We start from the raw sequence: 14,906 nt of genomic DNA, 5'->3' as shown, positions 1-14,906 counted from the left end.
CATGAGTTTGAATTTCAAAGCCATATTTGTAAAAACCTTTACATGTAGCTATTGTGGTTTTCATTGAATGTTTGCAAGTTGGACCAATTGCACTACAATTACACTATCACAGAGTATCAGTTTCAGATGCTGATCTGACAATTCCTTTGTTTCAGATGCACTTAGACATTCAGACTCTATCTAAGTGCACCTGTGAACAGAGCTGGGAAGAGGTCAGAAAAAGGAAAAAGAGTAGCTTTATCAACCTTCTGTTTGTTCTCACTGTTTTTGATTTGCTATTGAGGGATCTTGAAAAGAGTGTGTTTTGGCCCAACACATGTAAGAACTTTATACAGCATTTGAACACTAAGCACAAAGATTTGATACTTGAAGATTTTATTTCCTTCCTCTTAGATTCCAAATTCAACACAAAGACAGAATACACCTAACAGACTGATTTTGCTTTTTTGCATGTAATGGCAGATTATAGACAAAAAAAACTAATTTGCTTTACCAAACATTATTATAGAACTAAAGACATAATTTAATCCCTGTAAAGTTTTGTTTACTGTTTGATATACCAGGACATAATGTATTTATTAAATGAAATCAAAGCTTTAGTAAGTAAATTTTATGTAAGAAAATGTTTCATTGGTAACTTGTGAAGAAGTCAAGCCCCTCTGCCTTCTCTCTGTGGTCCTACCATTTGCCAAAATACAGGGCTTGGTCAGAAACAGTCAGTCAGAAGGAGGAAGATCTTAGTTCTGTGTACATGCTGCTCACATGCTTCTCACATTTATTTTACACACCTCCTTGCTCTCTTCTTTGCTACAGCTCCTTCCCTTCAACAGAGCCTGCTAAGAATGTTCAGGCTCGTTAGGATGGCCTCCAATGACGGCAGATAAATGTTTATCCTATAACAAACTAAGTTGTTTCTCCGCCATTTGCCCTGCTGCAGCCGACACACGAGTGTGATTGACAGTGCTGAGACCTTCCTCCTCGCTCTCGTTGGTTATTTTTGACAAACAATTTATTTTGCAAGTGGCAGAGGAACCAGGCTGACCATTGCCTTCTTGTGCAATTTCAAGCGAAAAAATGTTTTGCTTCCAACACAGTCTGGCCTTTTCTCCTCTTGATTGGGATTGTCTCCGGTTGATTTTTCACTGGGCCAATCAGCAAAGAGTTTAAGAATTGTGGTCAGTCTGAAGTTTTAGCAGTGGAAGTGAAGGAAGTCAGTGTTGGTCTCAGTTCCAAGTATTGAATTAACATTAACAGACTTCTTGTTCGGATTGGTGCTTCTCTCTTAACAGTGGAGAATGGTTGATTACAGCGCAGGCTGTAAACAAAACTGTACAAAGCAAATAGCGTAGGACAAGAGGCTGGTTTTTATCAGGCTGCAGTAGAACCAAAGGGAGATGGCATAGGAATTAACTTTTTTCACAGCTTCTCTGTCTCATGCTGTCACATCATAATGACAGTTTTAAGAAATATGGAAAAAACATATTTTTGTAAAAGTTTCCTACTACAGCTTTAATGCAAAGGTCACCCGATTCTCTTTCTTTCTTCCTCGGTTTATTTGATTGGACTCAATAGATAGCTTTAGGCATGATGCATTTCTGTGAAACTGCTACATGTCCAATTTCAGGTGTTTCAGAACTAGTCATTATAACACACTGCAGCGCTTCAAACTGTTTCCATGCTGCCTGGATGACTGTCAGGCTGAAGAAGATGCTGTTTTATGAGATGGTTGAACTTATCAGTGACTAGCTAAACTTTATAAGAGCTACTGAATTACATCATCCTGACTGACACAAAGAAATGAGAACAGCTTATAACGGAAAAATCTGCGACTGTTTAGCCAGTTTTATTGGTTCTCGAGGAATTAGCTGCTGCTGGGTGGACTGTGGCTTTAACCAAACTGCACTTCAAAAATACAAAACTTTACCAAGTATTTCTATCTAGTTTCTACTGCAAATATCTTAATACGGTCAATGAGGCAAAACTAAACATGCACAAAAATATGATCGCTAAAAACAATATTTTTAAAATAAGAATAATTAGTTTTGTCTTATTTAAAATGAGATGTTTGCTCAAGACAAAAATACTTTTTTTTTGCAGTTTTTAGTTTAATTTTAACGTAATCAATATTTTATCAGTTTAATGAAAGGGACATATATACATATATATATATATATATATAGATATATATATATACACACACACACACACACAAAATACACACACAAAATGAACTTTTCTGTGTTGGGTTTCAAGGATAGACCAGGGATGTAAGTGTGAGCACTTAAAATGATTAGGAGTTACCCTCTAAATGGGGTCAAGAGAGCTGTCTGGCATCATTCCTTTTGCTTTATGCCATCAGTGTACTTTAAATAGGGTTTGCTTGGTATTTACTACTTCAATTTGAGTAAAAGTTGTGAGTGCTAAATTTCTTGTCTACAATTTAACGAAAAGAACGGTTCCAGGCATTTGGCACATCATGCCGCAGTAGTTATGCTTCATGGTAAAAAAAGTATATATTCACCTTTTGAGCTCACTTAATATGTTTTGAGAGGTAACCTTTAACCTGTCAGTGAGGGGACAGGCTAAGGGTCCCCTCACTGACAAGTCAAACATCGCCTGTCAAAATGTATTAAGTTTGATTGAAAGGTATATAACTTTTTCATTGCACTACTTTAGCTTGTACCAATTTTGTGAACTAATTGGTCATCTGTCATGATTGTTTAAACACAATTTCTTGTTTTAAAGTTGGGTCAGGTTCATATAAATGTATACCAGCCTCTTTGCTAAGAACATCTTTGCAGTTTCTTTTATTAACCCAAATAGCAAAGCAGTCAATCGCCTGGCATTTAGTGTATTTGGGTATTTCAATGTGTTTAAGATGACTTGCTGAAGTTCAAACTAATCACCAAAATCAGGAAGAAAGGGGAATTAAGTTGCCTTTATAGTGACATTGGTCTTTTGTCCTATGAATAACATCAATTAGAGTTTTTGTGAAATAATCAGGATAGGGATTTCTACATGTATACTCGTGTACAAAATAGTTCCTTAGTGAGCTGTGTCTGTTGATAGATCCAAAATGATCCATATACCTGGAATTGGATATAAAGTTACATTTTATCTCAACCAACATACTTCTTCTGAACTGAGCTAACAGGTTCAGTGTCGTAAGGGTCTCTCATGTATTCCTTTCTTCTATAATAGTTTTCTTACTCATTTGTTACTGCTTGATGGGCTGAAGCGGGCTTCATTTTGGTAATATAAACTCTCAGTAGGTGCGAGCTTATCGCAATGATGTTTCAATAGAATTTAGATAAGCGCAGTAATTCCAGCCTCTTAAACAAAGCAATACTGATCTGGTGTCATAACCTATGATCTTCTGTTGCAGACAGATGCACAGGCTCAAGTGATCAGCCAAGACGTCAGCTGCTTCCAGAGAAAAATTAACCCTGGCTCTTTTCCCGGTATCTATAATCCTGATTCCAGTAGAAGCCCTGATTCCAATCACAACCTCACATTCAATGCAATAACCACAAGTGAAGATGAGTGGCCAAAGGTGAAGCAAAAACAGATGGAAGTTTTTCATAATTGCAGTCAGGTATGTGCTGTGCAAGTGATCAAAAGCCGACTTTAAAGTATAAGATATAACTAAATAGAGGACAACTTTATGCTCATTTCTATTCCAACATTATGAATTATAACTATGTGTACACTACACATTCTTTGATGATATTTAGATTTCTCTAAAAATAAATATTTGAGAAAGTTTTACTTGATGTTGTTTCATTATCATATGTAAATTCTTTCATTTTAAATTACACTGTTTAAAAGCATTCACTATTTTAGCAATCTTGCTTTATTTCACTTGTTGATATTTTGTTCAAACCAAACATGAAGCCTCTGTCCAAGAATGGATACAGCATAAAAAATAAATTTGCCAGCAGATAAAATTACACTCCATTTGCAGTTCACATAATGTGACAATTCACTAAAAAGATATCAGACAAGCCTCTACATGGTGCGAGTTCTACCTCTGCACCATATGAGTCAATTGAAAGAACTTCAAACAAACCCTAATTGACGCCAAATCCACAGGCTGTATCTAAAGGCAAACTTGTGAACTGCATGTACCTTTGGACTGAAAGGAGCCCTCCAGCAGTGTCGGTCTGGCAGGAACAGTTAGATTGACATTTCATACTCTTTACACCATAGAGCGCAGTTGACCTCATTCTGACAGTAGCCTTTTCAAACAACTGAGGTCACAAGGTAGAGAAAAAAAATTAGCTCCATGTCCAGCTGGTGTACATCTTGCAAATTTGTATTTAGTTACAAGTTTAAAAACAAACTAAATAAAATACTTTGCATGTGTTTGACAATGTTTGGATTATACAGCTATTAATACGATTGATTTATCATTAATAAAATTAACAGAGTCTAAGTTTCCTTTGGAAAGAGTTGGGGCTCCACCAGAGCATCCAGAATAGTCAGTCAAACATTTTTGGTCTCTCATGAAATAATGAACTCAACGCTACAGGAAACAAGACACACTTCACACATAATTGTGGAATAATCACAAATACTTTTTTAATAAAGTCTGAGAATTTATTAACTAAATAGCTCAACCTTACAGTCAAAATATTCATCCAGGAAGCTTCTATGCCAAACTACATAATATTAAAAAAGAAAAATCAGAGAATGAATTATGCAACAAAACATTAGAAAAAACAAGAATGCATAATTCTCAGAGATGTGACTATACCTACACCAGAAAATGCAAAACTGGAGAGGGAGTTTTTCTTGTTAGCTGAAGCTACTAAGGCGCCAGCTACCAGGGAACCAGCTAGCTTACATATGAAGCTAAGTTAACTAGCCAGTCAGCCAGTGGCTAGTTAGGTAGATAGTGTGATCATGTGGGAAACTGATGCCAAATAAGAACAAAGGAACAATGACCAAAACTAGCTATAGAATCCAGACAAAGCAGAAAATGGGCTTTAGTGGTTCCTCAAGATTTACACTCACCACACATCACTTTTCCAAGAATTGGAACTGAAAGATGAAAGGAAAAAGAATAAAAGGAACTGAAACATTTAGTATACATTGTACTGACACAATAATCTGTATTCATTACATCAGAAGAGCCGATTTGGAGGTGCAGTGTTTGATAATTTGTAGTGGTCACCTTTAGTAATGAGAATATGTATGGAAACTTACATCACATTTTGACCATCACATAAAAGCTCATGAGATATTCTTTATGTTCTAGGTGCTGGTTATAAACCATGGACAGGAGAAAGCAGTGGGAGTAATTGAAGATGATAAAAGTGAATTGGCCAACTCCATTTTTACAGGGCAGTATAGTGAGGAGGAGTCTGCAAGATCTTTTCAGGATGCTCTGATACAGTGGAGGAAAGAAAGGAGTGAAGGAAAAGAAAACCTTGTTACAACTGATGCACTGGAGACACCCACCACACCAGGTGAAATATATAGACATGGTTGGTAGGCATACACACTCATTATTTTTTTAAATTGACAAATGAATTGTTGAGGGTAGCAATTGTAGTAGTTCTGAATACAAAGAGTTTTCTTTATTGTTTGATATAACTGTACCAGGACATTCAGCATTCAGGCTATATTATTTCCAGAAGCAAGGCTGCCTCAAAAGTGCAAATACTTCTTTGAAAAAAAGATTTTGATTTTGGTGCACTGTAAGAGTCTTCAAAACCTGTATGCAAAGAAACCTCCTTTTTTATGTGAAAAATGACACTAAAAGAAACTGCTCTCACTTATGTCATGCCTTTCTGTGTGGTAAGTCATAGGACCAACAACACAGAAAATTATTTATTGCATATCAAAAGGTTCTAGTCAACAAGTGAAGTGAAAAAAAAATCTTCACTTTGACTGAAGTGTCAAGAAGACAAATACATATCCAGCTAAAAACAAAACATTTGAATTTTAAAATGTGACTTCACCACACGCTGAAATTAAATGTTTTCTTTTTTCTAAATTTATTGTAAGATTTTGCCTGTATGTTACAGATACTAAATTATTTTAAAGGCTTTTTACATATCTTAATGGGTGTGTCAATAAATTACATTTGTGTGAAAGAAGCAGTATATCAAATGGTTCTGAAGGTTACTCATCACCTACATCCAAACTCAGCTAAAGTATTTGAACGGTGTTACCAAAATTAATGCTCTATCTCCTCTTAAGGCTCATGGCCATGGTATCCATTATTTTAAAACAAATGCATTTCATATTTTGATTTAGCTGGCCACAGGGCAGTTTTCCACTTTGCCTCAGTCCATCTTTAATGAGCTCAGTCCCACAGGCTACACAGTTTCCTGATATTTTCTGATAAAATTTGAATGAGTAGGTATGCTTGGTGTGTATCTTTCGAAGAATGCTGAACTTTTTGCTTTTATAATTGTAGAGTTTGTGTTGAATGCTTTTCATTCTTGTTTCTGAACTGATGCAGTAACATCCTCCTCAGAACTGTTTTTAATTCTGAGTAAACTGGCTTTTTCAAATGGAGGCACATCAAAAAATTTGAAAAAAAATTGGTTGCATACTCACTTTTTATACATTCCATTTTATTTATTAATGTGTTGGCCCTCTGGCCATATGAATGGTCTTAAAAATTATCTGGTCTAAAACATCAATAAGTAAAATGGACTTTAAATGAAGATCAACTGTGCAGAACATTAACAATACAGTGTTAATGCTGCACCAATTGCAATATTTTGACAATTCATGCAACAGATATAAAAGTGTTTTTTTTTTTTTATCATCCAGCTATCGCAGCCATTTCTCTCTCCTTATCTGGTTTTCTTTTCAACATTTTGTGCTTTCTTTGTTCATAGTCTGATCAGTTAATTAAGTAAAGTCTTCACTATTATTGGAAGATCCAGGGCTGAATATGATGCTGGTAGACTATAGTTGTTGCCTCATGTAGTAATAAACATGGGATTGTAAGGACATGGCTGCACCTTAACACAGCACTGCCTTTCCTGAGACAATGGATAAAACTATATTAGCTAATTTTTGTGACTTTTCATCAAAACTGTATCTACATTTGTTTTAATTCATTTTGTGTGTTTAAGGTTTAAATAAGGTGACACAATTTATATTCTGGGTTGTTTGGATGTGCATCTGACCAGATGTTTGTGTTCATCATCAAGCCTATTTTTTTCTGCTCTACTGCTTGGACGGACTCAGATTCTGTCTATTCATTCTGCTCTGAAAATTGCGGGTAGTCCCTCTGGCGCTAATCATTTCTGCAAGGCCAATGGACCCAAGCACCAATTTAAAGCTGACACTGCGTGAACTCCCAGTGCAAAACTATCACCAAATTTTCTTTACTTCTGTATTTTGTTTTCTCATGTGTGATCACTTAGTTTATGTGTTATTGTTTGAAACTTTACTCTTGCTCTGATGTGGTTAGCTTTTGTCTTTTATTGCTTCGGCACTTTTATATTGGCAGTCGAGTGTGTTTTCTCTATTTTCTTATAGAAAGGTTTGTTCAAAAGGCTGCTCAAAATACTATCCTGCTGTTTTCTCTAATTTTGATTCACCTTTCTGTTACTTTATGCTGTGTATCTCCTCTCTTATTTCATTGTATTATGCCATGTCCCTCTCCCCATATTTTCTCAGTATTGGTGTCAGCCATGTCGACCCAGACTGACATCCCTCCAGGCAGAGAAGCTGATGGACTAAAAAGAGAAGGAGCAGAAGGGAAGCTAAGAGTGGAGTTTTATGAAAACAGCCTTACCTACATGGATAGGTTGCTCCTAAAGAAGCACCGCAGGTACAAATAACAATACAAATGCAAATCACAACAGCTATTTTGAAATAGGTCCTAACAATCCAAAATATTATAAAATCATAGTTTTCAAACTGTAATACAAATACCACTGTATTTAGTGGTACCACAATTTGGCAAGTTAAATACAAGTCAATTAACTTTGATAAAAATAAGTTGGATGTTGATATTTGATGCTTTAGGAAGTTTTCAAATAAGAAGTACAATGTAGGCTATTTTTAGAACTCTGTATCAGAAGCAGCAACCTTTGTGTCTTCTTTAAGTCAGATGAGTTGTGTGTGCTTTCAAAGCCATGACCATGTTCTAAGTTTCAGATCTTGAATATGGAGTTTACCAACCAGTAGGATTTAATTTATACAGTCAATGATTGGACTATTACTAAGAATGCACATGCTATGTGTTTCCCATCGGAGGTTACTGTTATATGGCATTTTGTATTTAAAAGAATTGAAGAGGGAGTATTGTTTTGGAAAAATTTTTTTTGCTTTACATCATGGCATAGTGACAACTTGTTAAGGTCAATACAGAGGTAGTTTACACAATATAAAACAGTATGCATCTTTCAGGAACACACACATTCTCTTTCTTTCCATGTAAATTAATTATGTAGCTCCTTATATGCACCAAAACACATACTTACTGTATGAAAACATTTTACTGTCACAGATTTTTTGTTGCCATAGCATATGCCTCACCTGCATCTCCATAGTCAGCCCTTATAAGGCACTACTGAACAAAGCAATTTCTTTGTACTTATTGTGCAGTTCATTGCCTGCAGGTTGGGCTTCTGCAGGTCCCGTTATTATAACCTTTATTTAAGCAGTTTTTTTGGTCTTAGTATTCAGCTTGAGAGCAGGTCAGCAGGAAAGAGAGCTGAGTGGAGTTTTGGGCATTCTCTTTGCTGGAGCAGGAATGCTCTACATCCCAAACTGTAGCAGCCTTTAACTGTGGAATAGACCAGAGAGCCAATCTGGAGTGCAATAACCCTGAAGCAGCGATGGTAGCAGAGCTTAATGGAGAGACAGAGAGTCTTACCGGCTGGAGGGAAGAAAGAAGGAGAGGTTGAATTTTAACAAGCTTTAATAATAATGGGAAAAGGAGGGGGTAGAGAGCAAGAGAGAGCTTTAAAGAATCAGCTAAAAGTGCTCAGCTATATTAGAGTCGTAAAGTCTATCACCCTAGTAGATTTGTGTGCGGCCTGCAGGTTATAGAAAGCGAGCTTTTGACCGCGCTGACTGAGCTATGTTGCAGGGGTAAGTGAGTACTCATCCGTCCTCTGAGAGCCAGACTTTTAACAGGTCCTGAAAACTAAACTATTAAAAACCTGCATGCTGATAGTCCTCTACTAGACAGGTCCACTTCTAGAAAGCAATTTTAGGATGTGGTTTAACAAATAGTAGAGAAAATATTTGATTAACATTCCTTTACCTCTGCAAGTCTTTGCTATGGAGCATGAACAAGGCAAATGTGTGATGTCTGTGTAAGCTTGAAATATCGTTCATGACTTTTACCAATAAGGTTTACAAGCATCTATAACAACACATATGCTAAAACACAAAGTTAATCTTACATTAAATAACATAGGCCCATTATATGTCTAAAATACTGCTGGTGTTTATTTGCAGCAATTTATAGCTCATTTGCTTCTGCATTTTTTTTACATGTGAAATATTATTTTCCAAAATTTCAGAGAAAAGAAATATTAATTTATTATTTGGAATATTTCTTTGAGTTCATGTTGGCTGAAACAATTCTTGAAATCTTGAGCAAATTAAGCTTTTTTACTTGGTGCACTGCAATATGGCTTTTAATAAATTATGAGAAACAATTGTAGACTCCTGTGTTGTGATTGTTCTCAGTTGTAGAGGCTTGCATTATTGTCTCCAACTGGACTGAAATATAAAATTTTTCTTGCTGTGTGATGTTTAAGTTTTATCTGACAACATAATATTGAGAGCCACTACCTCAGATGGTATGATACAGTGAGTATGGGAAGTATTTAGACCTCTTTAAATTTTTCACTCTTTGTTTCATAGCAGCCATTTTCTAAAATAAAATAATAATAATATTAAGTCTCATTAAGGTACATTCATAATTCTAAACTCACAGGAACACCCCCGTCACCAATATGTAGAAATATTTTTAAATTTCTGAATGCTTTCTGCTGTATGTCAACACCCAGGACCCTATACCAAGATATGAAAACTGTCTGTCCATCTTTCTATCTAGCCATCCATCCAAAGACAGATAGTTTCAGGGAAAGAACAAAAGTACATATTATTGTTTATAATATGCACTTTTATCGTTATGTTTTAATTCAAAGTTAACTTTCTGTTTTCAGAACACCAGTTGAAAGTCCTCCATCACTGGCATTTGGCATGGGTTTAAAATCACCACCTATCACAGACACAGAGGAAGAGATGGCCAACATCCTAACTGGTAACACAAGCACATCCACACATCTATCCTTCTCTGTGTGATATACATCTTTTGACACAGAAAATTAGATCTTGATACTTTTGCTGTACATCTAACCTTTCTTATACACAGCCAGAAGATGCTCTCAGACTAACCTAAACCCTCTTCAGAAAAGTAGATTGATAGATGACTTACCCAAGCACACATCCACACATATCACATTCAGATATACAAACACACAATTGGAAAATCTCTTTCTCTCAGCGGGTCAGAGATATCGCTCCTTGCCCATTCATCCATAGCATTGTGACAGGTAATCACTGGCTGTGATTGTACAGGTAGAGTGCTGTTATAGATGGCTCAAGCTTCTATAACAAGCTTGGGCGTACCTCTCCTTGAATGTGGCATTCAAGGGGAGGTAGGGTACAGCCAGTCATCTGCAGCTCACTGTCTGTATCAGTCAATGATGTGTTTTCATTTTCTAACAACAACCAAGGGTTAAAAGGAGATGATAGACCAGCATTACAACCACCCCTGAGTACCTTTTGATCCAAGGGCATTAAACTGCTTCTTGTTGCAATAAAGGGCTGTCTCTTTGTTAGTTTTTTATATATTATAGGTCAGAAATACTTCCTAGGTCACACTGTTTTCTGTTAAATGGTCTTAACAAATTGGGAGTAAATTTAGATTGTGCTGACCTAAGGATAACATTAATTGCATTTAGTTGAGATTTGAATATAAAAATTAACTTCTGACCAATTTTAGGTCTGTGAGTTTCAGCCAGTGTAAATATATTTCACATATTCAAACGGACTGTGCTTTTGAGAAAGTTGGTTTTGTCCGTGTTCTTCATGTAACAGAAGCCCTCCATCAAAATCCACCACACCTATTTGATTAGCTTCAAAATTCCAGGAGATTGGGAGTTTCTGAAGTACTCAGATAAGACCGTCTGACACCAACAAGTGTGCCATATTCAAAATTCTGATGATGATGAACTTCAACAAGTTATCTTCACCACTCCTAAATGTTTATGTTCTTTTCTATTTGACCAGTTAATTCAGTATTTGTGTTAACAAGTAAAAATAGGTGAATCTAATAAAGTGGCCTGTGAAGGTAAATTCCTCTATGGAAGCTAAACACAAACACGTTAGCGCAAACTTTTTTTTCTTTACTAATGACCTTTGACAATAACTTGACAGGAAAAGAATGGGGAGAGGTGGAAGAAGACATGTGGCAAAGAATCTATGGACAGGGAGAGTGCCTGCTCTAACCACTGAGGGTTGCGACGCACAAACTTTCTTGCACTCACAAACTGCTGTCACTCCACCACGTTGGTCTGTCAGCATAAGAAAATGAAAGTTTTAGATGAAGGATTTCTTCCTACATGTAGGAAGTAAACAGCTTCTATTATTCATTGACATACTCATTTCTGCCCCTTTTATATTTAAAGATTGATGAGGGGGAGAGGCTCTGCAACCTGTTGTAACGAGAACGAATTAGAATAAAGGTTTGAAGCAGGTGGCAGGAATAGGTTATCAACCTCTGTACATCTCTACATTTCCAAAAGACACTTCTGTTTTTGTCTTATCTGCATACAGTTACAAGAAAGAATGATCTATTATTTAATTCTCAGTCGTCAAATCAAAGTTATGGAGTGCACTTTTTAAAAATAACTTGCTGAAGAAATTTTGAGCACAGTAAACACTTGAATGTGGATGGTTCACCTACTTGGATAGCAGTTTAAAATCCTTAATTTAATGGTAAAATGTGACCATTTTTGTGGGTAGGACTTACAGTCTCTGGTGGAGTTGAACACTGAAGGAGAGGCATGGATCCAGGAAAGTGTTTTGGAGGCTCCAGAGACATACTAGAGGTAGAGCGGACAGGTTATGGAATCAAAGGTCAGATTAGGCATGGAGCAGTCATGAATTCACAACATGAATCCAATTCTATGTACGGCAAGACAAAATGTGATTCCACTTGACCTAAAAAAGGATAAAACAGGGACAAATCCAGGTCGAGATATGTAACACATCAGTAGCATTTGCTTTGTGGAGCTCAACAACATGGCATGAAATTGATGCAAGATACTACCAGCAAGTGGATCCAACAAGCGATGAGTGACTGCTCAGCAGCTTCTTAAGACTCCAACATCTAATTACTGGAATCAGTAATCAGTCAGACTCTTTCACATCCTCCCTTTTTGATCATTTTGGATTTCTGAACATTTTTGTAAACATTTAAACTTTATACTTGAAATCATTTCAACTTAATTCCCAAAATTTCAATTTTATTCTGCTAAATCAAAAAGAATGCTACACATATATGCCTCAAATCTAATTTTCTCAAATTTAATTTGTGTTTTTATATTTTTAGCTGAAGAAGAAGATTTTCGGGAGTACTGTTTATCACTGCTCAAAGTCCCTGTGAGCAAGAACAGCACTGAGTCACCAGTTTCCACTCCTGAAATGTATCTTGTCATAGAAATCTTGGATGAGGTAAATGAAAAAATGACCGCTTTTATCCAAGAGCTTTTTTTTATGTAGTTATTTTTTATATAGTTATCATATCATATCAAGACACAACAATTTACAAGTGTACTTAGAGGCTCACAGTATGAACATATTGCCTATTAACATTTATGTCTCTCTAATCTTCATGTGTTTCTTTTTTCACCACAGGAACCCAATGATATGAAGATGGTGCCTTTGACTGAGCAAAATTTGAATAGCAACACAATGTAAGGCTTTGTTAAAACATTTATTAGCATGGCTTAAAATATAGTATCTTAGATTATTTCTAATTTAAAAAATGCATGTTTTTACCAGCAGAGCATTCTCAATAACAAAATGGAAGCAGACATGTAAAAGTTTAAAGAGCCACTCATAAAAAAATCTTAGTTGCTGGTAAATAGATGTAAATCAGATGTCCTCTTGATTGAAAGTATGCGTTGTTTCTTTAAGACAACAGAGAAAAAGGTCATTATTGTCTGTTTACCCTCAGTGCTGATGTGTATGAATAAGCTGCATTGTTGTTAACCACTGAGTGAGTAGTTAAGTGAGTTTAGATTAATTGCTTTACTTTCAAGTCTTATTCCAATTGGTTACATTGATGAAAAAGGGGTTATTGTCCCATCTGGCCATCAACAGGTCGATGAAGTGAGAAGGTGCTTTATTTTTCACTCAGAGTTTCAGCTGTTCAACTATCTCAAACAGCCTTATTTGTTTATTAGTTCTAAAGCTGTTCTCTCCTCTACCCATTCAACTCAACCATCCAGACCATCTAAATCATCCGTTCAACAAAAAGTCAAGAAGCCACATTGCCTTCATAATCAGATTTCAAAAAATGACTCAGTGAAAGGTAAGCTGTGTTTCACGATGAAACCTGAAAAAGACTTGAGATTAAGTAAATTCTAATATTTTTTTTCTTGATGGCAGCAGTGCTTCTAAATTAGTCTTTGAAGTAGTTCTATTATGTAAAATGCACTTTTTTGCACGTTTATACCTCTGTATGGGTTTCTACTTTCTTCAGAAATAGTCCAAGTGCTTCAAAAATTACCCCTCCTTTTCTGGCAATAACTTAAGGTTTTTTGGGTCAAAAACTCGTAATTATTAACAATCAGCGGGCATTGCCCTGTTTCCTAGCATCCCTTGTCAAGCCCACTCCTTCACTTTGCTCGAGCACATTTGGTCAGCTGGTTTTACTGCTGTCCAGTAGCTGCTGGAAAAGATAAGTGTTTTGTTGGTTGACTTACCATTTATAATCTGCCATTGCATCTTTGGTGGTTGTGAAGGATGCTCCACTTCCTCTGCATCAGTGTCAAAAATGTACAATTGTACAGCTGAGCATCTGTTTTCCATTGTCAAGTGTATTAGTGCAAGTGTAAATGTTGAGTTGGGGGGTGTGCCCAGCAGCTTATTTCAATTTGAAGTGACAAAAGCAAAAACAGCTAATTCTGAGAGCTAAAAATTGGCTGAACTGATCAGGTGAAATCATATCATCTGAGAATAATTTTGTGAAAAATATGCTTTGAAGAAGTTTTTGTAAACCATAGCTCTTTTTTAACCTGTTCAAGGAGGCATAGTAGGACCCTTCCAAAATTGTTCTTGTACAGCTTAACATGAATTGATCTTTTTCCTGTCTGTGAATTATTTGTCTAACATAACCTTCAGATTGTAGGGCATCCACTCATTCTTCTGTCAGAACATCTAAGAAATATGCTTAAACACAAACTTCAAAACACTTAATCAAGAACCATTAACTCTCCTACAATAACTGAATCACAACTAACTTGGATCACCACAATGCTTCCCCTCCTTACCAGAATCAACATTTAAAACTCACAAACCCTTTCAGCCTCCTGTTTTATTTTTAACTGATGTTTCAATTTTGGATGGTGCGATGTCAGTTATCCCAGAGGAGCATCTTTTCTCGTCTTCATCAACATTTTTTCCCTTGAGGTTTATGATCAGTGTCTCTCCATCAGCCTCTACTCAGTGCGTCTTATTGCCAAAGGTTTACCACTCAACCCCACAACAAAATGGTACAGAAAAGCCCGATCTTGCCAATTATTTGCAGAAGCAATCTCATCTCTGAACCCTTATGAAACACCAAGAGGCAATCTAATCTCCCCACAGCAATTCCAGCTTCCCAGCAGTGACCCAGATTGTCT

At 36.2% G+C, this 14,906-nt stretch overlaps 1 protein-coding gene across 5 annotated transcripts in view; it reads left to right on the top strand.

Moving 5' to 3' along the window:
• zbbx (zinc finger, B-box domain containing) overlaps positions 1 to 14,906 on the top strand; it is a 46,363-nt gene that overhangs the window by 14,087 nt on the left and 17,370 nt on the right. For 4 of the 5 annotated variants that reach the window (XM_055027758.1, XM_055027759.1, XM_055027756.1 and 1 more), the window contains 7 exons: positions 3,386 to 3,595; positions 5,261 to 5,471; positions 7,648 to 7,801; positions 10,158 to 10,255; positions 12,611 to 12,732; positions 12,916 to 12,974; positions 13,512 to 13,594. In XM_055027758.1, coding sequence (XP_054883733.1) covers positions 3,386 to 3,595; positions 5,261 to 5,471; positions 7,648 to 7,801; positions 10,158 to 10,255; positions 12,611 to 12,732; positions 12,916 to 12,974; positions 13,512 to 13,594 — 937 coding nt within the window. The remainder of the gene's footprint in view (positions 1 to 3,385; positions 3,596 to 5,260; positions 5,472 to 7,647; positions 7,802 to 10,157; positions 10,256 to 12,610; positions 12,733 to 12,915; positions 12,975 to 13,511; positions 13,595 to 14,906) is intronic. The other variant, XM_055027757.1, reaches the window with a different exon arrangement.

The sequence above is a fragment of the Poeciliopsis prolifica genome, unplaced genomic scaffold, assembly GCF_027474105.1.
Source record: "Poeciliopsis prolifica strain line A6 unplaced genomic scaffold, Auburn_PproV2 SCAFFOLD004, whole genome shotgun sequence".
Classification (NCBI taxonomy): domain Eukaryota; kingdom Metazoa; phylum Chordata; class Actinopteri; order Cyprinodontiformes; family Poeciliidae; genus Poeciliopsis; species Poeciliopsis prolifica.
The sequence above is the reverse complement of the archived record's forward strand: the minus strand, read 5'-3'. Positions and strand labels throughout refer to the sequence as shown.